This window comes from Fomitiporia mediterranea (assembly GCF_000271605.1).
Source record: "Fomitiporia mediterranea MF3/22 unplaced genomic scaffold FOMMEscaffold_5, whole genome shotgun sequence".
NCBI classification, from domain to species: domain Eukaryota; kingdom Fungi; phylum Basidiomycota; class Agaricomycetes; order Hymenochaetales; family Hymenochaetaceae; genus Fomitiporia; species Fomitiporia mediterranea.
The window spans coordinates 2,866,524-2,891,150 of record NW_006760390.1 but is presented as its reverse complement, the minus strand read 5'-3'; the positions used below and the strand labels follow the sequence as shown (position 1 = coordinate 2,891,150).

General features: G+C 49.0%; 7 protein-coding genes across 7 annotated transcripts; 3 read left to right on the top strand and 4 right to left on the bottom strand.

Moving 5' to 3' along the window:
• Positions 1-7: 7 nt before the first annotated feature.
• On the top strand, positions 8-803 carry FOMMEDRAFT_155539 (ATP synthase subunit 5; the record flags this gene model as incomplete). Its single annotated transcript, XM_007265948.1, has 3 exons — positions 8-538; positions 625-727; positions 793-803. The coding sequence occupies 3 exons, from the start codon at positions 8-10 to the stop codon at positions 801-803; spliced, it is 645 nt and encodes a 214-aa protein (XP_007266010.1).
• A 1,203-nt stretch (positions 804-2,006) lies between these two features.
• On the bottom strand, positions 2,007-5,013 carry FOMMEDRAFT_155538 (acid protease; the record flags this gene model as incomplete). The annotated part of the gene is made up of 6 exons (XM_007265947.1): positions 2,007-3,406; positions 3,478-4,023; positions 4,128-4,473; positions 4,555-4,633; positions 4,711-4,732; positions 4,812-5,013. 6 exons carry the CDS (start codon positions 5,011-5,013, stop codon positions 2,007-2,009), a joined length of 2,595 nt encoding a protein of 864 aa, XP_007266009.1.
• Positions 5,014-5,527: 514 nt separating this feature from the next.
• Positions 5,528-11,678, bottom strand: FOMMEDRAFT_19642 (tricalbin). Its single transcript, XM_007265946.1, has 15 exons — positions 11,425-11,678; positions 10,133-11,130; positions 9,990-10,062; positions 9,745-9,937; positions 9,359-9,645; positions 8,743-9,303; positions 8,592-8,689; positions 7,936-8,533; positions 7,602-7,873; positions 7,424-7,541; positions 7,294-7,356; positions 7,127-7,239; positions 6,401-7,056; positions 6,226-6,337; positions 5,528-6,145 (listed from the first exon to the last, which is right to left on the bottom strand). Exons 1-15 carry the CDS (start codon positions 11,609-11,611, stop codon positions 5,909-5,911), a joined length of 4,566 nt encoding a protein of 1,521 aa, XP_007266008.1. The 5' UTR covers positions 11,612-11,678; the 3' UTR covers positions 5,528-5,908.
• Positions 11,679-13,421: 1,743 nt separating this feature from the next.
• FOMMEDRAFT_133684 (Prp19-domain-containing protein) lies at positions 13,422-15,111 on the top strand (the record flags this gene model as incomplete). Its single annotated transcript, XM_007265945.1, has 4 exons — positions 13,422-13,593; positions 13,671-13,887; positions 13,959-13,987; positions 14,009-15,111. The coding sequence occupies 4 exons, from the start codon at positions 13,422-13,424 to the stop codon at positions 15,109-15,111; spliced, it is 1,521 nt and encodes a 506-aa protein (XP_007266007.1).
• Positions 15,112-15,369: 258 nt separating this feature from the next.
• FOMMEDRAFT_122155 (composite domain of metallo-dependent hydrolase) lies at positions 15,370-18,863 on the bottom strand. Its single transcript, XM_007265944.1, has 11 exons — positions 18,462-18,863; positions 18,069-18,407; positions 17,733-17,997; positions 17,585-17,672; positions 17,416-17,534; positions 17,352-17,358; positions 16,519-17,287; positions 16,187-16,451; positions 15,905-16,125; positions 15,718-15,841; positions 15,370-15,640 (listed from the first exon to the last, which is right to left on the bottom strand). Exons 1-11 carry the CDS (start codon positions 18,791-18,793, stop codon positions 15,422-15,424), a joined length of 2,748 nt encoding a protein of 915 aa, XP_007266006.1. The 5' UTR covers positions 18,794-18,863; the 3' UTR covers positions 15,370-15,421.
• A 3,299-nt stretch (positions 18,864-22,162) lies between these two features.
• On the bottom strand, positions 22,163-23,024 carry FOMMEDRAFT_146346 (uncharacterized protein). Its single transcript, XM_007265943.1, has 5 exons — positions 22,884-23,024; positions 22,690-22,834; positions 22,562-22,635; positions 22,382-22,507; positions 22,163-22,328 (listed from the first exon to the last, which is right to left on the bottom strand). The coding sequence occupies exons 1-5, from the start codon at positions 22,893-22,895 to the stop codon at positions 22,269-22,271; spliced, it is 417 nt and encodes a 138-aa protein (XP_007266005.1). The 5' UTR covers positions 22,896-23,024; the 3' UTR covers positions 22,163-22,268.
• Positions 23,025-23,179: 155 nt separating this feature from the next.
• Positions 23,180-24,534, top strand: FOMMEDRAFT_19639 (ubiquinol-cytochrome c reductase iron-sulfur subunit). The gene is made up of 5 exons (XM_007265942.1): positions 23,180-23,456; positions 23,556-24,039; positions 24,091-24,125; positions 24,185-24,213; positions 24,271-24,534. Exons 1-5 carry the CDS (start codon positions 23,225-23,227, stop codon positions 24,331-24,333), a joined length of 843 nt encoding a protein of 280 aa, XP_007266004.1. The 5' UTR covers positions 23,180-23,224; the 3' UTR covers positions 24,334-24,534.
• The last annotated feature ends 93 nt before the right edge of the window (positions 24,535-24,627 follow it).

Genomic DNA, 24,627 nt, shown 5'->3' with positions numbered 1-24,627 from the left:
TACGAAAATGTTGGCGACGACAGCCCGTCCACTCGTCAACACCCTAGCGCGCTCTCAAGCTCGGCGCAACGCCTCGTCAATCGCGACGAAATACTCACACGCAGCGTACAAAGCTGCGCTGTCCAAGTCGCCCTCCACACTGCTCAAAGTCCAGAACGAGCTTTCCGCGTTGGCAGCTTCGATAAAGGAGACTCCTCAGCTTTCTGCGTTTGTGTCTAACCCATTTTTGGCGAGTTCGGAACGTACAGCGGGACTGGATGCGCTGTACAAGGCTGCTTCGGCAAAGGCTGCAGGGAAAGAGCCTCTGAGCGACGTGACGAAGAACCTCATTGCCGTGCTTAGTGAGAATGGACGGTTGAAAGAGACGATTAGCGTTATCGAAGGGTTCAACGAGCTCGTCGCGAAATATAAGGGCGAGTTGGAGATTGTTGTTACGTCGGCATCTGCGCTTCCCAGGGACGTGTTGAACAAGTTGGAGAACTCGTTGAAGCAGAGTGAGGTGGCAAAACAGGCGAAGGTGTTGAAGATCACCAATAAGGTATGTGTTTTCATGTATTCGTATTTGGGAGTTCTGTGGATTATATTTTTATGTTTTCTAAATGCCTGATGTGTTTTTCGCTCTAGGTTAACCCGTCTGTGCTGGGTGGAATTTTGGTAGACGTGGGCGACAAGACTATCGACCTCAGTGTCGCTTCTAGAGTCACCAAGCTCAACTCTCTTCTCCAACGTGAGCTCCTCTTCTTTATCCCTAGTATAATGGATGTCTTCTGACTGGCACAAATAACTGTCTAGAATCTGTGTAACGTCGAGCTGCGCTGTCTTCGTTCACGCAAATAGAAACTCATATATACCTATTCTGGAAAAGAGCAAGACCGTAATTATCTTGTGGAGTCTGTACTATGTGCAGAAAGTCAAGTGTGCGATTGAAGCAGACTCTCGTTCACGGAAACATAATCTCCCTGCCAATAATGTCTTCTGGTTTACTCGGAACAAGAGTTGTAACCAAGAAAGAAGACAAAACTTGAGTTGACTTATCCCTCCTTTTAAGAAGTCGAACATGCCTGGTTTCTTGTCAACTACTGCATGATGAAAATGCTGAAAAGAGATGCAGGTAGATTGCCCAGTAACCTCTTGTGAACCACCTACATTTAACACTGAATCAAAAGAATGAGTAATCAACACTTCTTACTAACAAACCTTTTAAACCCTTTTATATACATTGGCATTGTCAAAACTAATCTCAACTGATTACATTCTACACAATGTACCTGATTTTGTTGTAACTGTACTACCTTTCTAATCCAAAAAAAACCAACTTATTACAAGAAAAGGAAAAAGAAAATTACTGCCATTCCAAAACAAACTAGAAACATTAACTAATTTTACAAAGACACAAGACGTCAAAGTAAGACCAACTAGTAAGAAGAGGGTAACAACTATAAGACACAGGACAGTACTTTAGCTATTTTGTGATTTAGTGTAAATGCCTTTCCATCAAAGGGATAAAACAGGAAGAGGTATGAGGGGTAACAGGTAACGGATCTTGGGTCATCAGTAATTGGTAAGATGTAAGGAAAGAAGAGAACGAAAAAAAAATGCAGGTGACAGCACATTGAAATAGAGTGAAAAGAAAAACAACCGAGAAAACAAGAAGAAAGAACGCATAAAACTATCACTAGTCCAAGTATAGGAATAGTTGTTATTATGTCCCAGCCACAAGGAAAGAAATAAAGCCACCAGAAATAAGAAAACAAAAAGAAACGAAAGAAACGAAAGAGAGAAGGAAGGTGGAGATATTGTGATACAGATGATACATGACATGACATGATTTAATAGAGACGAAGGCATGATGAGAGGGTGAGTTTGTCGAAACGGAGGCACTGGGGGGAAGCAAGAGAACGATGCGACGAGTCGAGTCGGGTGGAAAGAGAACAAGAGGAAGGGGGGTGAGCGAATTGAACGAATTACTAAGACCAGGAAGTACGGCGTTACTTTTGACGTTTTGACTATGAAAGATTGACGTCTTCCGCGTTAATAACCCTCGACATCGTACTCGACGTTCGTCTCGGACCCGAAGGCATTCTCCCAGGCCTAGGTCGTCCGGGTCTTGGTCTCGCAACAGCCGGATTCGGGCTCGCGGTAACGTCGCCCAACGCTACTCCGGTTCCGCTAATGCTATTCCCATTCCCATCCCCATTCCCAACGCTCCCCGTACTCATCCGCAAATGATTACTATGCGAATAAGAATGTGAATGCGGATATCGAATATTGTTATCATTCGTCAACGTAGCGTCCATATCAACTCCACTCCCCCTCCTAGCAGCAGTCCCAATGCCCACCATACTACTCACGTCCAACCCTCCAAACTCATCTACGTCCATCTCCAACGGTACAGGCGTTAACGTACTATTCCGTGCATGTGAGGTACTGAGTAGCGGGGAAGACGGTGCATGTACGGACTGTACAGACGAAGTGCTATACGAGCGTTCGTGTGCTGGTGGTCTCCATTCACCCAAAAGAGGAGGTTGGTATTCTGAATACGAGTCAATCCATGATGTGTGTCCGTCCCATCCTTCATCTCCAATCTTCGGTACCGCTCGTTCCTCCCCGCGATCCGAATCATCGCTCTTCTTACTCCTCTTAAACCCAAACTCCTCATCAGAATTACTATTCCGTCCTTTGGCGTTGATGCTATCGTATTTCTTGTCGAGTCTCGCAGTCGGGTCTGCCAAAGTTCGCTGCGTATCCTCCGAAGGTACGAAACTATGCGACCGGAACGGTTGAAGGTTATACGCTGCAAGTGCAAACGCATCTTTATCGTTCAACGCATAATCCCCAGCGCCTTCATTCTCATTCCCATTCCCTCGTCGTCTTAACGCAGCAGCCGCTCGTCGATCTCGTCGTCGGGCATACAACCACCTCGCACCAAATAGTGCACCAATGAGTACAACAAACCCGATCAACGCAAAAAGGACTTTCAGCCCAATCGATAATCCATGACTTGTATTCAACGCTTTCTTACTCCCTTGTAACGGCTCGTTTAACACTCTCACAGTGTTAAACTCGTCCATCGCAGTTGTAGGATTCGTCATGTTGAGTAATCCTAACATCGGTGAAATCGGAGCCCGTTTTGTTTTTGTGGCGGCAGCACCGTTCCCTACTATCCCCCCAACCGAAATCGGCTCGTACGCCATGACAGTGTATACATTCCGAAGGAACGGCACTCCGAGAATGATGTCCCCGAAACCACTCGGGTTGGACAGCGCGGAACTTTGTTGGAATAAACCAATACATGAGGAACCACCACTCGCAGGAACGGCGCTAAGGTCTAAAGGATGAATCGGGATTTCTTCTCGGTTGTCCAATGTTATAGTCATGTTTAGTGGTGTCGTACACGGTACGTAGTCTGAAACAAAAGCAGAACCGGTTAGTGTTTACAATCGAGAGCAGGTGATGTAAAACATTGACGCCACGTACAATTTCCATCATTCGCAGGTGAAATACCCAAAGCGCCCCAAACAGCATTCGCAATCGTCGGAGTCGATATGATATATGGTACGCCCGTATCGAGGACCGCCTCGGGGTACGGCCCACCAGTCACACTCGTCCCAATATCAACCGACTTCGCAGTCCCGTTCACATACACCGTGATCGCCCGTAACTCCGCTTTCCAAAAATGCACACCATCGCGTTCCGAAAGAACAGAAGAATACGCTATTTTAGACGAGTCGATGGTGAGTCCGTCTGAAAGGAGGTCATTTGACGGGTGGCGGCCGACGGCAAGTACAGACGGAATACGATCTATGTTCGGTCGAGCGAGGAGAACGGAATAGAAGAACTGTGCGGGTGCCTGATCGGTTGGCGTCACCCCGAAGAGATTCGAGATGAACGTCGCGCCGTCGGGGACATTATCCGTCACTGGTGGGACTTCCTGCGAAATTACTGAATCCAAGGGCAACGCGAGACCCAGGATGCCGGAATAGTCTCCCGTGAGGGATTCGTTGACAACGTTCGTTGCGGCGGCTATGTTTAGGTTACCAGTTACCACGGACCACGGTCGGCACACGAGTAACGAAGAACAAAGAAGAGCATAGAAGTCAATGATGAGGGGTGATGATGTCAATCACGGCAGCGGAAGCGGCGCGGCAACAGGAACACAGTAACAGCAGCAGTAGCGGCGAGCGCATGATAAATTAAATGTTGACAGTCAGTATATGTATACGGGAACGCGTAAATAACACGAACACCCGCACTAAGTGCGAGAGCGAAAGGAAATAGAAACTCACAAAGCGCCTGATTGTCAATGGTATACGGTCCGAGCGTGAACCGATCCCACACGATAGGACCCTCGACCGACCCACTGAGATATTGAATGGTGAAGTCGCGGTTTGTTGCAGTGGACGACGAGGGGTCGTATAATTTGGGCTTGCCCGCCGAACACGCTGTTGTGGAGCATGACTTCGATGCGATCCACTACATACAAATTTAAAGCGTCTCAAGGTAAGCGCTCCAACTCCAACAACCGGGGATGCGAGAGCAAAAACGACGACGTACCAAGTCAGAAGAACCCGTATCAACCTGTAACTTGAACGTCTGGCCACTACTGCCCACAGTAACAGGGACAGTATACACCCTAGAATAGCAGAAAAACGAGAGACGACGATCATCAATAATAGTTACTGCAACATAGTTACCGAGAAAGAAAGAAACTCCTCTTCTTCTAGCTCAGTAGCTGAAGGAAGGGATGGAGACGCGAAGAAATGGGTAGCAACAAACGAACGAAAGATGGAACACTCACGCGGTCATTATACCATCACCAACGAGCGTCAAGTCCAATACGACGCCATCCGTCCCGCCATTGCCCTCGTCGCGCTTCACTTTGGCCCTCGCTTCTTGCGCCTCGCCGTCCCATGTAGATACTGTAGATACCGTAGACACCCTCCTCTCCCACTCCCATTCCCGTACCCGCTCTCGTCCCCGCAGACGAGCACTCCCCCGCCGCGCAAAATTCATAAAGCCAAAACAATCGATTAAGTGTGGCCCGGGGCAACAAACCCGATTTATCAGTTAGCAATAAAGTAAAGCCGCCCAGAAAATCGCTCGTTCGTAAAGTAGAGTAGTTGCCAGTCCTGAGATGAACAAAGTGTATACCCCACGGGGAGACAAGCGAAAGAGGTCGTGGACAGAAGAGGGTGCGGAGGGAAAGAGAGATTGAGCGTTAAAAGGCAAAGAAGAAGATGCCCGAATGCAGAGGTCAAGTGGGTTGTATAATATGGACCGATTTGTGTTGAGGGGAGGCTGTGTAGGCGGGCGCTGACCCAGTCGTCCCTGGCCCATCCGTCGGAAATCACCTCTTCGCCTCGCCCTTCCGAAATCTACAGTGGAAAGATCCTCTCAGCCCGCTCTCACTTCGCCGCATCTCACGTAATCACTTCTCCCAATCACCAACTTGGGAATAACGCGGGGCTAATTCATCCTCTTTGGCTAGCACTTCTCCCGTCCAAGGAAAATAATAAAACTCCTATTCCGAGAAAATTTCGTACAGATGAAGCATATACACATTGCATAACTAGAACTAGATAGAAAGTCCATTCAATTCGTTGGTGTCCATAATATAAATGTATGTACTACCGGAACATGAATTAAGAAAAGAGAAAATCAAAAATGGAAAAGGAAAAAGGCACAAGTACAAAGCAAAGCAAAAGGATTGTTTTAAGTTGCCGAAGGGGAACGGTGTGGCGTAGAGAATAATAGAGATGGTGGGAAATAACCTATTTTAGTAGCATACAGACGCATCCTCCGTATTCATCGCAGGACACACGAACGGCATGCCTTCTTCTGAATCTTCACGAACACGGCACACTAACCCCTCCTCGCACATCTCGGAACTTCGGAACTCGGAAGGCACTTACTTACTCGACTCGTCGGACGGTGGCCTTCTCGACAGAGAAAACCTCGATGGCGACCCAAACGGACTTCTATTAGCCAACGACGCATTCGACCCAGACCGTTTCGTACCACCACTACCAGGCTCGCCAAGTGCATCGAACTGAAGCCGAAGCGCCAATAACCCGGTGCCTTCGCGAAGCTCAACGAGTACATCCGCACCGTTATTATCCTCTTTTGGCTGGATGTGCCTCCAAAGCTAGAATTTAAGAATTTAGAATTAGACAATTTTCTCACCGATTTTCCGGAAAATAGAAATGCGGAAGTGGCTTAACTTACATCGACCTCCGCCTCGCCCAACGATCTGTCTTTGCTGAACGTATTGTGATCGTAAAGCTTGACATACAACTTCGGCGTGGACGGCCCAGCTGGGAACGAGAACGCCTCATTCCTAATTGTTCCGTAACCACAGTTTCAGTGCCAGTCCCCAAATAGCAACACAAGCTCAACTCACCATTCAGGCGTTGTCGTCTTTCCCGCGTGTTTAGTCTTGTGCTCCTTTTCTCCGACGCGAACAGTTACATAAGCCTTGGGTGTATCGCCATCCGGTGCAGACAAGTCCTTCGCGTGCAATATCGAAACTTTAAGCGTTCCTGGTTCCGCTGGAGACGACGACTCGCCATTCGCGTTTTGCGTCGATGCGAAATCGACAGTGTTCACGTTGTTGTTGTTAGCAGAACCGACTGGGCCTGATACTTGACCAGAGGGTGGGTCTTCAGGAGCATTTACGACTGGGATGGAATCGTGTTTCGCGTGATTCTCTTTCCCGAACACACCACCGACCTTGGTACCAATTCTGCTCACACCATGCACGACACCCTTACCAGCGCCAATCGGCAGTCCGCCAATCTGTGTCATCGCGCGCCCGGCAGAAGTAAAGGTACTCGTGTTCTTGCGCGTCCTAGCGATAATCTCTGGAGTGAACATCATCCTGATTCGAATCTCCCCTTGGTCTCCATGTTTTTGATGCGAAAGTTTGATTATGCGCTCCGTCGCCTCGAAAGGCTCAATATCAGCAAGCTCAATCTTTCCTGTTCCCAAACTCTTCGCATTTTCAATTTGGTTCCAGTCGAACACTTCGAGGGTGAAGTCTGCTCCCACGCGGGATGGCTATGTATTTCATAAAAGTCAGAAACAAGCTCCGGAGTAAAGTGAAACAACCAAATGATGAGTATCGTACCACTTGAACAGCAAATTGCTCATTCCATTCCGGACTGAGCGTCTTCTTCTTGGTCTGGGACTTGAAGATCTTCTGGTCATTAAGCGAGAAGACGACGAAGGGATCGGATTTGCCTGCAAAGACGTGATCAGCGCTACAGTCTCCATGTCCGAAAGAAATATGCGAACCTCCGCGGTCGACACCGCGAATTTGACGGCCATCCATAAGGTCAACCCTAAGGATGCCCATGTCTGCGGAGCAGTACGTATTTCAGCAATCAGGATCAATGTCCGTAACTGAATAAAATGTATTACTCACTGTTGATACTCTCGCGCGGCTCCAAAACTATGTCAACCGGCACATAACGCGCTTCGATCTCAATAGTCGAAGTCTTCCTTTGATCTTCGTCGGTAAGGGTAAAGGTCGTAGGACCGCTCTGCAACAAACGTAATGTTAGAACACATACGGTGTACACTCGCCGAGATGTATTACTTACCATAGCATCCTCAAGGAACCGCCTCGCCTCACATTTGAATTCGGCAATAATATCATCCTTGTCGCCTTCATCATTTTCATTCAAACGTAACCACACGCGGCCAAAGTCGAGTTCCTTGATGAACCCTTCGCCGACGTGATCCCACTCGGCATTGAGACTGCGTGCACGGGTTGTACTGAATGCAGGCCAGTAGCCATCGTCCAAGAGCACTTCCAGACGAGCCTTCTGGCTGAGCCTGCCCTTGCGTACGCTGAATACGATAATGCCAGATTCTTCGAACAGAAAGCACAGTCAAGGTCATATCAAGGCAAGTAGGGATGAATGGTAGACTTACGATGAGTCAGCAATTCCTCTTTCGTCATTTCAATACCAGGACTGGGCGGCACAGTATCGACAGTCTCCGACGTCTCAGCAGTAGCAGTCGTTCCGCTTGTCCTCGCAGTCTCAGCCGTCTTAGTCGTCCCAGTAGTCCTCGTACTATCAATGGATTTCGTATTCCTCGTGTGTCCTTTCTTCTCCGACTCTCTCGACTCCGTCGGACTACTAGCACCGGTGCTCTCCTCCTGCCTCTCCTCTCCCTCCTCATGCTCATGATCATAACCATTCTCAGCCACGGGTAACGACGTCGTGATCCCCTCCGGGATTTGTTCACGTTCAACATCAGAAGACGAGAAACTCGAGGTATCAGAGCCACGCCCATCGACAATCCTTTGAATCTCGTTCCCTGCAGACTCGAACGAAACTCCTTTCAGAGCGATAGCTGGGACGAACTCTGCGACGTAGTGCAGATGACCTTTATATACATTGCCGTTGTCTAAACGAATTGGGTCGGCGACTGACTTCTTGCCGGTCGATGCGTATGGGTACTTCGAGTCCTTGCTCTTTGCGACGAGGTCGCGGACTTTGAGTTCGCACGTCCCGAGTGAACGATCCTAAGATATAACTATGAGTCAATTACCCGACAAGATGGAAAGAAAAGAGAATGCCCACTTTCGTCAAGTTCTGGTAATCCATGCATTCCAGCAGCATAGTCTCTTTTACAGAGTGAACGGGGATGTAGATAATCTGATCCCACTCAGGGTTCAAATCTTCCACAAAACATCAGTTCAAAAAGCCCTCATACAAAGACGAAAAAACTCACTGTTATTGATCACCTCCGTCCTCCCCATAGTGATGTTATTCACCAACACCCTAACATATGGATCACTCTTCCCACCAAGCGCAGCCTCGACGTTCTTCACATCCGTCGCCTTCTGCATCCAAAGTCTCACAATTCCAATCGGCGGGACGTATCGATCCGCACCGTGCAAGCTACCAGCCATATTCAATGGCTTCCACTCTGCACTCATACGCATACGACCACTGCGACAGCCGCTAAGCGGCCACCAATCACGCGCAGTCTTCTTCGCCTCGAGTAAATCTTCGAGCTTGATACTAAGATAACCAAGCATTGGGTCCTTGAGGAAGTCGCGGTCATCAACGACTTTGACAGTAATGACCGATGAATGTTTGTCTGAGCACAAAAACTCTGTCGAGCTTTCCCAAACGGGGTTGAAGGTGTGCTTGACCCTGGGTGTGCTGTGAACGGGTGGAGCATTCGAGCTGAGAAAAACCTTTGCAAATGGATTGAGATCTCCGGACATGATCTTGGTGTGGTCGAGATCCTTGGCCTGGTGCAACGTGAGACGGACAATTCCGACCTCTGTAGAAAATCATAAGCAATCTGTATTTGTTGCATATCAACGTAAATGACGAACTGGTGTCAGGCAATTCCTCCTCCTTGCCACCATCAATCTTCTGCGGCTTCAAGACGGGATAGAACGACAAGTCAAAGCGAAGCTCGCCCCTTTCTTTCCCGTCCTTAAGGACCTTCGTTTCAATTCCTTCTTGCACAGCATCCTCGCCAAGCTTGCTGAGGTCAAAGGTCGCCGCACCAAGTTCTGAATCTTTACGATGTTCATTCCAGTCGAAGACAGTGAGGACGAGCTGCTCAGCTAGTGAATTAATGAGCAAGAACTTGGTCTCGTTCCATGTCGGGTTATAACTATCGGTTCCGAAAAATAGCAAAAAATAGCAGCCCACGTGAAATGACGTGATTAGTGATCCGCGCATACAGTCTAGAGAAACTCGGAAAAATACGCACGTAGACTCCTTATGTTTCGTACGCGCAAGTTCCTGTCTCGCATTGAGGCTGAAGCTGACGTACGGATCTGGGGTGCCTCCTCCAATCTTGACCCCCTTCAAGGCGCGTGCAGAGTGAACTGTGACTTGAAGCACGCCAATGGCCGTATCAATGGGAGCACCCGAGAGGAGTTGCTCAAGATTGAGGGTGAAGACTGACACGAGGCTCAGTGCAAGGTGATTATGCGGAGTTAATGACGAGCTCACCGTTGGGGTCATACATCATGGGTCCAAGAATGGAGTGCACCATGTCGCGAATGAACGCAGATAGACCGGGAATCTAAGCCATTATCCCAAATCCCAATCAGCATCTCGAACAGCAGACAGAGAGAGGCTAAAAAGTCACATACAACACCAATGTCAAAGCCAAACGTCTCACCACCAAGGGGTTTGAGTACATAATCAAAAATAGGCTTCTGCAAAAAGCTGAGGTCGACTACTTGGACGTGCGGGAACGAAGTCATTAATTTCATGCGAACGCGCAATAAGCCACTGAAGCTCATGTCTTCGAGCAAAATCGGCATAGCGGCTGAGGCAACGCCCTTGCCAACACGCACGCTAAGCACAATTTTCGGGTTGACCTTCTTGGCTGCCTCTTTCGGCGTCATGTCGCTGACATCGTTGGGTGTGAATGAAAACTTCCAATCCATCGTGACAATATCCTCCGCGGTGCGGGGCCAAGTGCGCACGCTGTCAATGCGAGGAGCCTTTGTACCAAGAGTAAATGTTGAAAGACGAAGGGAGTCTACGACTGGCGGAGTGTTCGTGCTAAGGACCTGGTCGACACTCTGGACAATGGTCTGCGAGAGTACAGGCTCGTAAATGAGCCAGAAGCGATCGAGGAAATGGTTGATCCAATCAGCCGACTCGGCTTCCGCGACAAGACGAGATTTGATGAGTTCGCGCTGAATGTCATCGCGAGCGCGACGCCGCACACGAGTCATGGAAGTCGTATAGTACGTCGCACATGTCGCAAGTACTATAAACAACCATCCCCAGCCAAAGTGGAAGACCGTAAGGAAGTGTGAGGCAAAGACCGCAAAGAATATGATAGCAGCATTGTGGTACCAAGCACCATAGTACTGTTCGCCAATAAACATCTCGAGGATGGCCTTGTCCTTCTCGGCGCCCTCTGCAAGAGGTTCATCAATGCCTCCAACAGCACGCCAGCCCACCCTATACCATTCTGGAATTAGCGGTGCGGCGCCTTCGGGGAGTGCGCCGGGGACTTGACTGGGCGGGAGGCTCTCTGGTGGTGCAACTCCATTTGGCTGCGGCTCGCGGTCTGCATCCGTAACGGTTATAGTCGGCGGCAGCGCAGGTGTTTGACCAGTCGTCACCGCGACCTCTGCAAATTTCAACAACAAAAAGAAACTAAAATTAGTAACGGACGCAAAATCACTCCAAATGGGAAAAGTGCGCAGAAGTGAAAGGGAGTTGTCCGCCCCGACTGAGGCGGGCCCGCTTCACAGCACAGAACAGAAGACGCAAAGCGAGCGGGATGGGGAAGTGCATAGATGTCAGCATGTCATGAGAGACATTAGGCTTTGTATTGGGATCCGCCGCTGCGGCGCAGCGACTTCCCTCCATGCGCGATAGCCCGCAGCAGACCTCTAAAAGTACCGGCACGCGAGACACTGACCTTTACCACTAGGCGCGTCGTCCTTGCTACTCTCAATTTGGTTGCGACCCTTCCCAGCGGCAGCAGCCTTCTGTTCGGGAGTAGCGTCTGGGTCGAATGAGTGGACTGCGACATTCTGTTTCTCTTTGTCTTGTGCGATGATGCCATTGAGCTGCGGCTGGCCGTTCGTGCCTCCGTTCGTCGCCATTGTGTGGAGCGACTAGGACGAGGGCAGGCGGGCGTGCAGAGAGGATAGTAGGTAGTATGTAGTGGAAGATGTACAAGGAAAAGAGTGGGCAGGGCGGCTGTGACGAAATAGTTATGGAGGGGGCAGACAGAGACTGCAATGAAGCGAACTAAGACGGGAGATGGCACCAAGGCACGCTAATGACGATGTTGATTACATAACACAGCTATCCTATGCTCTACTACATGCACAATTACATCTCTGCCCCACAACACTACACTGATCCCGCAGGTGGGCCTCCGCGGCCAGCTCCTCCCATAAATTGGCCTGCCCTGTTCACGTTGCACCGTCAGCCTTGCCAGTATTTAACGGACCTTGTACATACATTTCTCTCAGTGCCGGATCGGACATAATCTCCTGCATAGAAGGCATTCCACCACCAGTCTGGACCCGGTTCATCTAGCAGTTGGACATGAGAAAAAAGAAATGAGACACGCGCGGAATTATTGCACAGCCCCACATGCATGACATGACGTATACTCACCATGTTCGCAACCGAAGGATTTGACATCATCCGTTCCAGCCCGCCATTTGCCGCCATCTGCTGAGCCATTTGCATCAGCATTGGGTTCTGCATCATGCTCGCGATATCAGGCATGCCTCCGCCTCCGCCTCCGCCTCTCCCGCCTCCCATCCCGCCCAGTAGATCTGCAAGTCCACCCATGCCTGGTCCTGCGCCTGCTCCAGCACCAGCGTCAGCATCGGTGTCTGCAGCAGAGGCGCCCAGGCTTCGTGCACTAGCCTCGCTCGTCCGAGCCTCGGCATTTTGCAGACCCGACTTTAGTCCCGCATTATTCGGGTCGACATCAAGGCCTCGTCGGAATGCCGATGCAGCAGCCGAGTAGTCCCCTAGCGAGTAATGCGCGTGTCTACAATGTACATCCACCATTCATCAACCAAACTATAAAAGTGAAAATATTTCACAGACTAGAACACGCACCCAAGCCTATGGTATGCTTTTGAAAATGCTGGGTCGGCCTCGATAGCGTTCTCCGCGTCTGAAATCGCACTAGCATGATCACCCTTACTCGAGTAAGCCGCCGCTCGATTTGAATAATACACTGCATTCGTCCCGTCGCGTGCAATTGCCTGGGTATACGCGTCAATAGCCCCTGCATAGTCCTTCGCAGTCATAAGTTGGTTGCCCTTCGCCTTTAGCTTCTCTGCTTCAGCCTTGTCCCCAGCCGAAGGTCCCGCAGCAGCAGGCGGAGGCGCCGCAGTTGTAGACGCGGAAGGTGAGCCAGAAGTGTTCAAGCGATCGCGCGTCTTGAGGAAGACGTCGAATACATTCATAAGGGCTGCGGGCTTGATACTTAATCGTTTGCTCTGTTGCTCGTCATTTGGGTCAACTCCGAATGCCTCGCCAATGCATTGTACTATAGCACGTATATCTACTTCAGTACGAAATTATGTTCAGTATGAGATACGATACGAACTCGCCACTTCCAAGCTTTCCTTGTCGTCCTGCTTCACTGTACCATCTTCTATTGACTGGTTGAGAAACTCTATGATGGAGAGCACCAGTCTTTGCTGCTTTTCAGACATCGAAGAGATTGTACAACCGAAATCCCAAATGCAGAGCAGAAGTTGACGACGAGCGGCAAATGCACAGCGAGAACGAAGATTCTCGTCTCGTATGATGCATGCTCTCACTCACATGAAAGTCTGGAATATTCATTACATAATCAAGTCACGAGGACGACGGACCGATTTGTTTCGTTTCGCGTCCAAGTTGTGCTTCTTCAGACTTCGGTGACGCCAAACCTCAACAATGTCGTTTTTCTGTGCGCTATCCGGTGAACCTCCTCAGGACCCAGTCGTATCCAGCAAGAGCGGCCACCTCTATGAGCGCCGGCTCATCACCAAGTACATCGCAGACAATGGCACAGACCCCATCACGGGCGATAAACTTGAAGAGGCTGATCTCGTCTCTGTAAAAGCCAGTGCGTTCAGTCATTCTAATACCAATACTACATACCATTTTAATGCTTAATGATGTTCTTTTGTATTTTTCATGAAGGCCCGAAAGCCGTCCCACCACGCCCTCCCCAGCTCACTTCTATCCCTGCGCTTTTGCATTCTCTCCAAAACGAATGGGACGCGCTCGTCCTGGAGACGTTCGCGCTCAAACAGCAGTACAACTCTGTTCGTCAGCAGCTCTCGCACGCGCTATATGCACAAGACTCGGCAACGCGTGTCGTTGCTCGACTTATTAAAGAGAGGGATGCAGCAAGGGAGTAAGTCGTCTGCTCTTTTCATCACTTCCACTTATGAAATTTCTAATTAAAATACGTGTTTCATTCGCTAGAGCACTCGCAAACGTCCAAGCATCCATCGGCATCACTCCTTCTGGAGCAGCCGCAGGAGAAGAAGCAAGCGGCGACGTCGACATGAAAGAAGACCAACAAACCGACGACTCACCAGGCCTCCCCAAAGAAATCGTCTCCCAAATCGACGAAACCAACTCCACACTCAGCTCTCAACGTCGTAAGCGCAAACCCGCTAAAGAACACACAACAGCAGCGCAAGTCAAAACTTTCACTGCAACACATACAATCCCTTCTTTGCACGCTGCCTCCCCTGCAGGAATCACCTCGATCGCTTTGTCTAAGGAGGAAGCGGGTGTGTTCGTTACGGGTGGGAATGATAAAGTTGTACAGCTGTATGACCGTGGTGAAGATAAGGTTATTGCGAGTTTGAAGGGACATACAAAGCGCGTTAACCAGGTTGCGTTGCGTGAAGTTGCTGGAGGGCCGAGACTCGTACTCTCTGCTAGTGCAGACAAGACAGCACGTGTATGGGCGCACGATAGTGCCTCAGGCGAATATGCACCTCGACAAACGATTAAAATGCACAAGGGGGACGTAACAGGTCTCTTCGTCCACCCTACTTCCACACTTCTAGGTCTCGCATCCCTCGATCGGACTTACTCCGTACACGACCTCACCAACTTCGTGTCTATCTTCCAAAGTGCACCAGGTGACGACGCCTACACAGCAGTGAACGTCCACCCAGACGGCGTCCTCCTCGGACTCGGTACACCAGGGTCGACGATTCAGATCTATGATATCCGCTCAGGAGCACTCGCAGCGACGTTAACACCTGAGTCAGGAACACCATTCACAGTCTCCACACTCTCATTCAGCGAAAACGGATACCACCTCCTCGCACCAGACTCCACATCCTCCGTCGCAATCTGGGACCTCCGCAAACAAGCACGGGTAACTTCCATCCCCCTCGGAGACGACTTTAAAGTCAACAAAGTCACTTACGACTCTTCGGCGCTGTTCTTTGGTGTTGCGGGTAACGAAGGTGGACGTGCGTTTGCGCATAAGACGTGGGAAGAGTTGGTGAGGTTTGAGGAGGGGGGTGAGATGTCGGATATTGTGTTTGGGGAACTTGGGAAGGAGGTTTGGGGGTCTACGGGTAGGGAGGTTAGGATTTGGGGGTTGCCTGAGTAGATAGTTAGTTCGGATAGTTAGTTCTTTGAGTAAAAGAGCTTGTATGCTCCTCCATTGTTTACGTTCTGTGATATATTGAGCTGCGCTATTTTGTTCGAGATTTACTGTGAAGACGTCCAAATCATAAACTACTAGTTTTATGGACAACCTGAATCATAGTTAGCCATAATCTACTTACCAAGCTGACGAGTATCACAATCCAATGTAAAGAAAGCCTTCCCAGACTAACTTGTTAAATGTACAAAGTGCTAGTCCCCGAGAAAATTTGGATTTGATATACAAAACACATACAATTTATCCCTCGGCAAACTCATAATCCAAACAAATCAACAACCCCCTTCCTCGGGTTAATCACTCCAACGACTTTCCCTTCAAAATCAAACAAATCGCCCGACTCCGTCGCTACGAGGTCCGCATCAATATTATTACTATTGTCATTGATATCCAACCCAAGCAGTTTCTCGAGGTTCGTGGATGCAAGAGCGAGTGCTTGGGTGCGCGAGATTTCTGAGGGTGCTTCGAGGGCGGCCTACACGTAGTTAGCGTAGTGTGATAATGAATTAATTAAATAGGGAAGAGACGGGATGGCAGTGAAGGAGGACATACCCAAGCAATGTCAAATCGAGTGTTTCGTGCACTCCATGGTTCTTCAATCCCTATTCCAACCGTCACGTTATGTGCCAGCAATAGCGAAATCGCACTGTCCTTCGTTATAGGCGGTCCCGGAAGACTAAACATACGGCATCTGAATGAGCACTCTAGGGGTAAAGAGAAAATGAGGAGGTAAACCTACATCCGACGCTTCTCCCAGGTCTCAGGGAAAGGACGCGAAGGTACAACGATAACCCCAATATCTGCCTTTGCAAGTTCAGATGCAAGGAGGTGTGCCTCCGACGCTCCGGCGATAGTCAACTTCATACGTTCCCCTGTACTTTCTTCGACTTCTTTCTTCAAACTTAGCAGCGTTGCTATTACATCAGCGCTTTCAGCGTTCACTACAAGTGTCATCTTCCCCTAAAAGCAAAGCAAATAAATACTAAAGCATGGGGCGGTTTAGCATAGACGAATGACGTACGATAGCAACTGCTTTGAACCACTTTCCCGCCTCGCCTGAACCAGGTTCAAGTAACAAACGTCGGAGTGCGGCGACCTGTGTGCTAACACTCCCACTCCCAACGGAATGCCCTACTGTAACGTGTACAGCAGCAACCTCCTGCAGAAGTGCGCCTTTCTCCAGCTTGTGTGCTGTCCCAAGGCTGAAGGCCGTACTTAATCCGCTCAGGATACCATTATGTAGTGGTGAAGTGACGCCGATTGTCACTCCTGCACGATAAGCAAGACTTGATAGTAAGGCAAGGTTAGTTGAATAAATACAACATCAATCCAAGAGGAGAGACGTAAACCTACTAGGCATTCCGAGTAGCAAATTGTAGGCCATCCGCTGCATGAATGAGTGGGCCATCTCCCAGGATATTCGGGATATCCTTGTCCAATGGATCGAAGACTGTACCATCTTTAGTCGACACTTCACCTTGAATCTCTTCCAGTCCAAGTGCAGAACCGAACGAGATGAGTCCAGGAGAAATCGCGCCGCCCTTGAGATTAATTTCGACAGCGTCGCGTTGCTCCAAGAAATGCGAACATTCACTCCAGGTTCCTACACAATCGACCTTGCCAGCACAACTAACGAGAACTCCTCGTTGTGTATCTACATCCAACTCAAACGTCCTCAAAACCGGGCTTCCCCCTTGCGTCCCCCGAACAGTTATACTAGTAATATTAGTGAAAACGACAATACCAGCGATAGACCTTTGTGGTTCAAGTGGCGGTAATCCATCATACTTCAACGTCTCTTCCACCTCTTTATCGAAGCCAGGCGTCTCAGGCGACTTTTGGAAGTCCTCAGACTTCAACTCCGGCGGTGCGTACGTATCACCAAATTGCGCAATACCGTCAATGAAGACTTGGCGAGGAGTAGCTCCGAGTGCAAGTGGGTGCGAGTCCCATAATACAACATCCGCATCGTATCCGTTTTTGATGAAGCCGATGCGATGGCTCATACCCATTACGCGTGCGGGTGTCGAAGTGACTGATGCGATCGCGAGGTTGTCTGGAAGGCCATAGTAATGTGCCTGCTGGGCCTCGTATAGCAAATATCGAGAGTTGAGAACAGGATCTATAATGATATCATTATCAGTACCGTTTCTTGACAAGATTTAACGAATAGTTCTTCTACTTACGATCGCTCTAAAATAGAGTCAGTCATCTCCAGTCACCTAACGTTCAATAAACTAAGAATCTTACTTTCATGACTACGGGAAGCCCGTTATCTGCTAATATCCGTGCAGCAAACTCTGATCCACGGTACGATTCGCGCTTATAGCGCGCGTTCGTTGCGAACATGGCCGAAGCCGGTGTATTTCCTGTACAACAAGGTGAACATGTAAATGGTGAAAAAGGCTTGACTACTAACCATATGCTTGCTTAAGAAGGTCTGGAGCAAGATACGTCTCGTGTGCATGATGAAAGGCAGCAATCGGGAATTTGAACTCATTCGTAAGCTGCGTACATAAATAAATCAGACCGATATATTCCATTCTGTCTAGGCACTGACTACTTACTCGAACAATGTCGTCCAAGTCAACAGTCTCGTAGCAATGCACTTGCATCTTTACACGTCCACGAAGAGTATCAACAATGGCTTCGTACTGTAGCTCTTCTGGGAACGACCCAAGATCATCCCAGTCGTTGCTCAGTGCTTTCGAACAATATGCGTCCTGTTGTTCCTTGATCTGTCGAGCCTTGTCGTATATCTCACGAAACGCCCAGATATTATCCATACGGCTATTACCGTATACACGACGTGGATTCTCGCCGCATGCATGTCTGTGGAAACAGAAAGACAACGTCAAGCGTCTACAATTCATTTTTGTTAAAATTGGACGAAAGGAGCGTACTTCATCTGCCTCCAACGTGGTGGGCTACTCATATCAATCATATCCGTGCTATTAAGTGTAAAAGGTGGTTCAAGTAGCATGGAAGTCGGCGTTCGTTCCTTGGTTGGGCGTAACTTCATCGTGAACGCTTGTCCGCCAATATCATTTGCAGACCCTGGAAGCACGAGGGCAGTTGTGACACCTCCAGAAATAGACAGTCGATAAGCATCATCACGAGTGTTCAGACCGTCGAGTGAACGTAGCCATGGTTGAGCGATACCTTTGCGTGAATTTCCGTCGCCTGCACCAGATAATTTCGGCACAGAATTGACACCCAGATGTGAGTGCAGGTCGACAATGCTATATCATAACCAAAGTCAGTGAAAGTTCAGGCCAATATGAGCTAATAAATACCCAGGAGTAACCCATCCACCTTCCGCATCAATAGTAACAACCTCATCCAAATCCGTAATATCGATACCACTCCCAACAGCCTTAATCAACCCCTTATCAAGTAAAACATCACCCTTCACAACCTCCTTCCCATCCACATTCCCAGTCCAAATAGTCGCATTCTTTACCAACGTAGCCTTCGTACCAGGTACGAATCGTTCCGAACTCGTACGGAAATGAAACGTTCTAGGTGGACCAGGCGGTATCTTCAAGTTCTCGCATCGCGCTCGAATGAACTCTGCATCGGGTGGGAGCTTGACAACGCGTCGTCTACCTCCATGGATAAATTGCATATGCGTTCCAAGAGCGAAGATAGCTAAGATACCAAGAAATAGTATCGGCCATGGAGGACGTCGTCGTACCGTACGACTTGGGCGAGGAATGTAGGTGCCGCTGGCACGCTCGACATCTATCACTAGTTCGCCTTTCATCACGACTGAGAACAGCGAAGCCGTGTGCACATGCAGGCGACTTTAAGTATCTAGTCAGAGTTCGCACCGGACCTCATAGAAGACAGCTAGATAAGGATACAAAAGGACATGCTGGCTTCCTGAGCTCGGCCAATAGCTTCGGCATGTCTCCTCATCACCTCAATACCCAGCCAATGGCGTAATCCACCAGATATTACAGAAGTGTTGATCGCCATAATTTTTAAGATGATTTCTGGTAGACAGGTAAGCGAGCTTGAAGGGAGAAGAACAAGAAGTGAATATTCAGAATTGATCCGCGAAAGCCGTCGCCGATCACAGAAAAAGCCAATCGATTCTCAATCTTCCTCTTTTAGGATGCCGTTAATTAACTCCGGGTATAAAGCAATTTCATAATTAAAAGTCCCGTACTCTAACCCAGCAGCTCCTTCACCTTCAGCCCGAGCTCTCTATCAGTACATCTGACTTGCCATCGACAGCTACCGTCTTCTTCTTCGTGCAGTCGCAGAAGCGTACGCGATACTGGATCAAGTGGGCCTAGAGAGGACGAGTGAAGCATGATCTTCAAGTCGCCTACAAATTCAAATACATCGACCGTCAGAATCTCCGTAAGAATAATTTTACAGACCGGTTATTGAGAGCTCACCGATGAAAGGCGTATCATCCGCGGACAATACATCCATTCGCGACCCCATACTCTGTAATCGCCGGACAACGACATCCGTAGCATCCTCACACCAACCCCTTGCATTGAAAGCCTCAGGAGTTGCGGTCAACTCCGACCAGAGCTGCTCAAAGCTCTGCCCAGGCTCCGGCGAAGTATGCAGCGACGTATTTGCTGATACATATGGGCTAGGTGGTGGCGGATGAGCATCAACATCGACGAGTGGTTCAGCCAGGAAGGGTGAGTCAATCGTCAAAAGGTCCGGTGTTTTCTTTGCTGGGGTACCACTTGATGTGGCATCCCCAGACACTGGCTCAACGCCTCGCGACTTCCCTTTCTTCAGATTTTACCACATAAGATAAGCGTAAAACAAGGAGCAGAGAACAATTCTCACCTTGTCCCTGTACGTCCTTGCGAACTCGTTCCTAGATCCGGCAGCAAGTGTAAGCTCTCCAGCAGTGACCGTGCGGGACAAATCTGGCTCATCCTCATACTCGGTCATTCTTGTGCTTGATGCTCGCGAGGAAGCACGATTCGAACTTCGGCCCGAGGCTGATGACGAGTGACTACGAACTCGAGCAATCCTATTTGCAGATGTAGGAGGCGCATACGCATCGTAGCGCAGTTTGCTTTGTGATAGTCGAACTAGCTCCGATTGACTCATAGTGGGCGAAGAAACTTTAGAAGGCGGTGAGGATGGTTCTGTAGATGCGTTTCCTCGTGGTGGAGTCCTCCTAGAATCGGCTCCATCGAGCATGACAGCGAATTCTGGTAGCTAGGTTGTCGAAACTCAATCAAAAAGCCTTGGCTGAAATCGCACTGCACGTACCGATACGCCCCGGCCATTTCCTAATCGTTCTCGTATCCTGCTGGGTTCAGACAATATTTTCTCAAATTGTCTCGAGCGCTTCAGTATCATGGCCCGTTTCTGATCTTCCAGGGATGTTTCGCCTAGTTCATGGACTACCCGCCTGACATCCTCCATCTCTTGAGACGGAACCTCTGAAGTGGATAAAAGGACTGCGAGTCGCGTCATGCATAGAAGTATAGGCTCTTGCAATTGTTCTTTGGTCCTTCTCAGCATGAATTCGCTGGTAGAATAAAAGGTCCTAGCGTACCTGAAACAGTGTGTAACGTCGCCGCAAACAGACAAATCATTGGAACAACTTCGGACAGCGACTCAGCAAAAATCAAAGCGAGTTCGCAAGCCAAAGCGACCAGAATGAGGAAAAGTGTTTTATCGAGTGGCTGCCTATCGGCCTGCTCTGGAGTGTCCTCTGCCTGCAGAATCGTTAAGAGGTTTAAGATGCAAATGCGTTGATTCGAAGGCCGCTCTGTTATAACGAATCCTGAGCAAAGCACAACCGGAGATTTTACAAGGCTACGAACTCACCTCTTCGGACTCTGCTCAAAACAGATTCGATAACAGTCTTATTCACTGTGTCCTGAGCGCCAGTCGCGTTTATTACCTCCTTTAATTTCTCCACAAGGATCCGGCCTCGTTCGTCTACTCCTAGCTTTTCATTGCCCAAGGAAGTTGTGAAGGCAAATTCAACCAAACGCTGTGTTACGACGTTCCGCACTTGGTCATTCGTCGCGTTTGGAGAAGCAGCACGCAACGCGTCCAACACTCGTTGATAACAGTTTTCGACCAGGGAAGGGTCGAGTGTGATGAGGAGTCGAAGAGTCTTTCCAAATGGATTTTAGGTCCAAAAAAAAAAAAGACAAGAGGAGCGAATAAAAAATTGCTTACGAGGGCCCGAATTTGGTCATCTTCACTGTCAAGAAAACTCAATATCCGCTCCACTTCTAATTGATCCAAAACAAGTTGCATTGGGACTGATTTCTCCATTTCCGCTTCTGTTTGCTGCTCGTTAGTAGTCGAGTTCAATAAATCCTCGGACGGTTGTGTCATCCCAGCCCATAAAGAAGAGTCCAAACAAACCAAACAAGAAAGGAAGAGATAATGGTCGTTGACAGTCCGTGATGAGAGAAAATGTCGTATTCGTGCGACAGGGTGAACGAAATGCTGTCGTTGCCTGTCAGACCCTTCACTCTGTTGATCGGGTTCGGTAGGCTGTGGAGACATTTTGAGAATATACTGTGCAACGGTGTTCGTCGGAAATCGTCCCATGAGGCGGAAGCATTCTAGGATTAAGGCTAGACATATTGCGTATATTCAGTAATTTGATTTCTCGCAGGTAGAGGATGGTGGAGGACGAGGGACATACATCCTTGACCGTGTTTGACTGCACGACGGAGAATGCTGAGAAGGGACGGGAGAAGTTCATTTACAAAATCCACTCTGAAATTGAGGCTTCAGTGAGCTAGAAATTGTTAAGCTCAAGTAGCTTTACTCACTTCGACTTCAAATCGTCCCGCTCAAGCAATCTCGAGATAGTATTGAGGACGCTCAGAGTAAATGCTGAGGAATAATTTCTTGCTGTGTGCTTGTTCACAATGCGAGAAACCAAAGAAGTGCTTGAACGTAATATCTCTTCGCTTTCCAGCAAGCCACCCTTTTCCAGGCATTAGGATGAAGAGTTCCAAATACAAGAAATAGAGCCTACCGATACCATCGCAAAACCGAGCCTCAGAGCAGTCCGGACAACGCTCTCATTAGCGTCTGACAGCCGTTTCACGACAAGTTGCTTCATATTGTCATCGTTGAGTAACTCAGGCGAATATTGGGAGAGTGCGTGCAGTGCAATCATGGTCAATGCCCTTATACGCGGTCTGAAATTGGGATGAGTATCGGCAGCAAATGACTCGATTAACGAGACACCCACTGACGATGGATGTGACAGCAATTCTATGCAGCGAGTATGCACTGCTGGTATGACGTCCAATGATGGCAGGTTCACGAGTGATTCGAGCGCCAGATTTATCTTTGCCACCGATGGAGATGTTAAATCCTGGGAGTTTTGAGCACAAATCGACAACTGTTAAGCAGAGACTACATGACAAACCTTCCTGATAGTATTAACTAACATAAGCTGCAGCTCGTGCTCTCGAGGCATTACCTCCCAGCAAAACATGTATCCTTAATCAAAATCTCAGAGATTAAATCAAAAGTTTCCTGTCAAACTGCACACACCCATGCGTTTCTCGCTAACTCTTGACCCAGCCTCTGCTAGATGAGCTGCAGAAGGAAGCGCGAAAGCCAGTGTTGTACGGTTGATTGATCCAAACGAGGTATTTAGACAGTATAACAATATAATGAGATCCTTTCTGATCTCAGACTGTGCAAAACCGTCAGCCACAGAAAAGATAACAGACAAATTTACTAACGGTGCTAAGCATCTTGCTAGCAAAGTGCTTCCGTATACGCTCGACCTCCTGAACCAGGAGCTTCTCGGACTGTTGGGGTGCATTCTCGACATTTCGAACAATCTGATAATGCGCTCTACTTGACGCGCCCGACTTGTTGTACGGCACGTCCATGTCTTCGAGCGCGACGAACGCGACGAGTGCTGAGTATGGAATGACGTGCGTGTCATTGGCGGGGCGGGAAGTGATGACGCTTCGGAGCTTCCCGGGTCTGAAAATCGCGCTTAGCTCGTTGACCGCACCGCACCAGCTCAATCAACCTTTCCATCGACCTCACTCTCGCTTCTTTCTAGACGACGCTCATGGCGAGCTTGCGCCCTCTCAAAAAGGCGTTGACCTTGCCGCCTACTGTCCGCACGCTTCCCTCAGGTGTGCCATCGGCTTGCTACGTCAACTTTGCTGGTCGTGCTCTCCCCGACGAGCACGCACATGGACACGGTGAAGGACCTGCTCCCCGTTCAGACGCACCGGCGCCTTGGGCAACCAAGTTCTCGAAAACGGCGTCTAGTCTTGTCACCAAGTCGTTTACTACGGGTATGTTGTTTCTCCATCATTGAACCGACCCTTCGTAGATTTTCTAAACTATGATTTCGCAACCTATGAACTTTACTGACGTATTTTCCATCCGTCCAGTTGCACCGACCACCGGCCTGAACCAGCGATTCGTACACTCTTCCTCTGCTCCAGTGGACGATGCACCACAAGTCCCCGACTTCTCCCACTACCAAACAAACCCTCGAACAAACGCCGCCCTCTCATACTTCATGATCGGCGGAATGGGTCTCCTCTCTGCGTCCGTCGCCAAGTCCACCGTCACCGAATTCCTCGGAACAATGAGCGCTTCCGCAGACGTCCTCGCACTCGCCAAAGTAGAAGTCGAACTCGCCAGCATCCCAGAGGGCAAGAACGTCATCATCAAGTGGCGCGGAAAGCCCGTCTTCATTCGTCATCGTACCCAAAGCGAGATTGACGAAGCGCGTGCGGAGGATTGGAAGAAGCTTCGTGACCCGCAGTCTGATGAGGATAGGGTGAAGAAGCCTGAGTGGCTTGTTATGCTTGGTATCTGCACGCACTTGGGTTGTGTACCTATTGGCGAATCCGGAGACTACGGAGGATGGTAAGTATCTCTATCCCAATCAAGGTGCATTTTCTAACTGTGTTTTCCTAGGTTCTGCCCTTGTCACGGCTCTCACTACGATATCTGTACGTCACTCAACCTTTAGTTAAGAATAGTCCTGACCTTCTCTAATGGTCATTTTTAGCTGGTCGCGTTCGCAAAGGTCCTGCACCTGTAAGCCTGCGCTCTACAATCACCTACTTTACTTCCACTAACGATGAACATTTCCAGCTCAATCTTGAAGTCCCACAATACGAATTCAACGAACCAGAGGGCAAGCTCGTCGTCGGTTGAACTCTTCTAGACCAATTAAATTAGGGCATCTGCGTCATGTTAATAATGCACTAGAACTTGAAGCAGAAATTTCTGTTGTTACCCATGACTGAGTTGGTCCCTTGTGCATTAAGTCGACCATGTTCGCGGGAATTCGATAATTATCAGATGATTGAGGCACAAGTTGAGATTATTATAAAACTTTGAAAGGAGGCAATTCCCCTTCTCCCGACCTCCGCAACTTTATTATTCCTCCGCAATCGCACGAATTTCAAATATAGTACAAACAACGTACAACGTACACCGACTCAACAG

What these genes read in the sequence shown, in the direction of transcription:
- FOMMEDRAFT_19639 (XM_007265942.1), top strand. Translation starts at nt 23,225, where the DNA reads ATGGCGAGCTTGCGCCCTCTCAAAAAGGCGTTGACCTTGCCGCCTACT. An exon ending in CGGCTCTCACTACGATATCT is followed by an intron (nt 24,126 to 24,184) that starts GTACGTCACTCA and finishes GGTCATTTTTAG; the next exon opens with CTGGTCGCGTTCGCAAAGGT. An exon ending in TTCGCAAAGGTCCTGCACCT is followed by an intron (nt 24,214 to 24,270) that starts GTAAGCCTGCGC and finishes GAACATTTCCAG; the next exon opens with CTCAATCTTGAAGTCCCACA.
- FOMMEDRAFT_19642 (XM_007265946.1), bottom strand. Translation starts at nt 11,611, where the DNA reads ATGGCGACGAACGGAGGCACGAACGGCCAGCCGCAGCTCAATGGCATC. An exon ending in TTGGCTTTGACATTGGTGTT is followed by an intron (nt 10,063 to 10,132) that starts GTATGTGACTTT and finishes ATAATGGCTTAG; the next exon opens with ATTCCCGGTCTATCTGCGTT. An exon ending in GGAGGAATTGCCTGACACCA is followed by an intron (nt 9,304 to 9,358) that starts GTTCGTCATTTA and finishes GATTTTCTACAG; the next exon opens with AGGTCGGAATTGTCCGTCTC.
- FOMMEDRAFT_122155 (XM_007265944.1), bottom strand. Translation starts at nt 18,793, where the DNA reads ATGCAATTTATCCATGGAGGTAGACGACGCGTTGTCAAGCTCCCACCC. An exon ending in ACTTGGACGACATTGTTCGA is followed by an intron (nt 17,673 to 17,732) that starts GTAAGTAGTCAG and finishes TTATGTACGCAG; the next exon opens with CTTACGAATGAGTTCAAATT. An exon ending in ACCTGGGAGAAGCGTCGGAT is followed by an intron (nt 15,842 to 15,904) that starts GTAGGTTTACCT and finishes CCGTATGTTTAG; the next exon opens with TCTTCCGGGACCGCCTATAA.
- FOMMEDRAFT_146346 (XM_007265943.1), bottom strand. An exon ending in AGTTAGCGAGAAACGCATGG is followed by an intron (nt 22,636 to 22,689) that starts GTGTGTGCAGTT and finishes ATTTTGATTAAG; the next exon opens with GATACATGTTTTGCTGGGAG. An exon ending in TAGTTAATACTATCAGGAAG is followed by an intron (nt 22,508 to 22,561) that starts GTTTGTCATGTA and finishes CAAAACTCCCAG; the next exon opens with GATTTAACATCTCCATCGGT.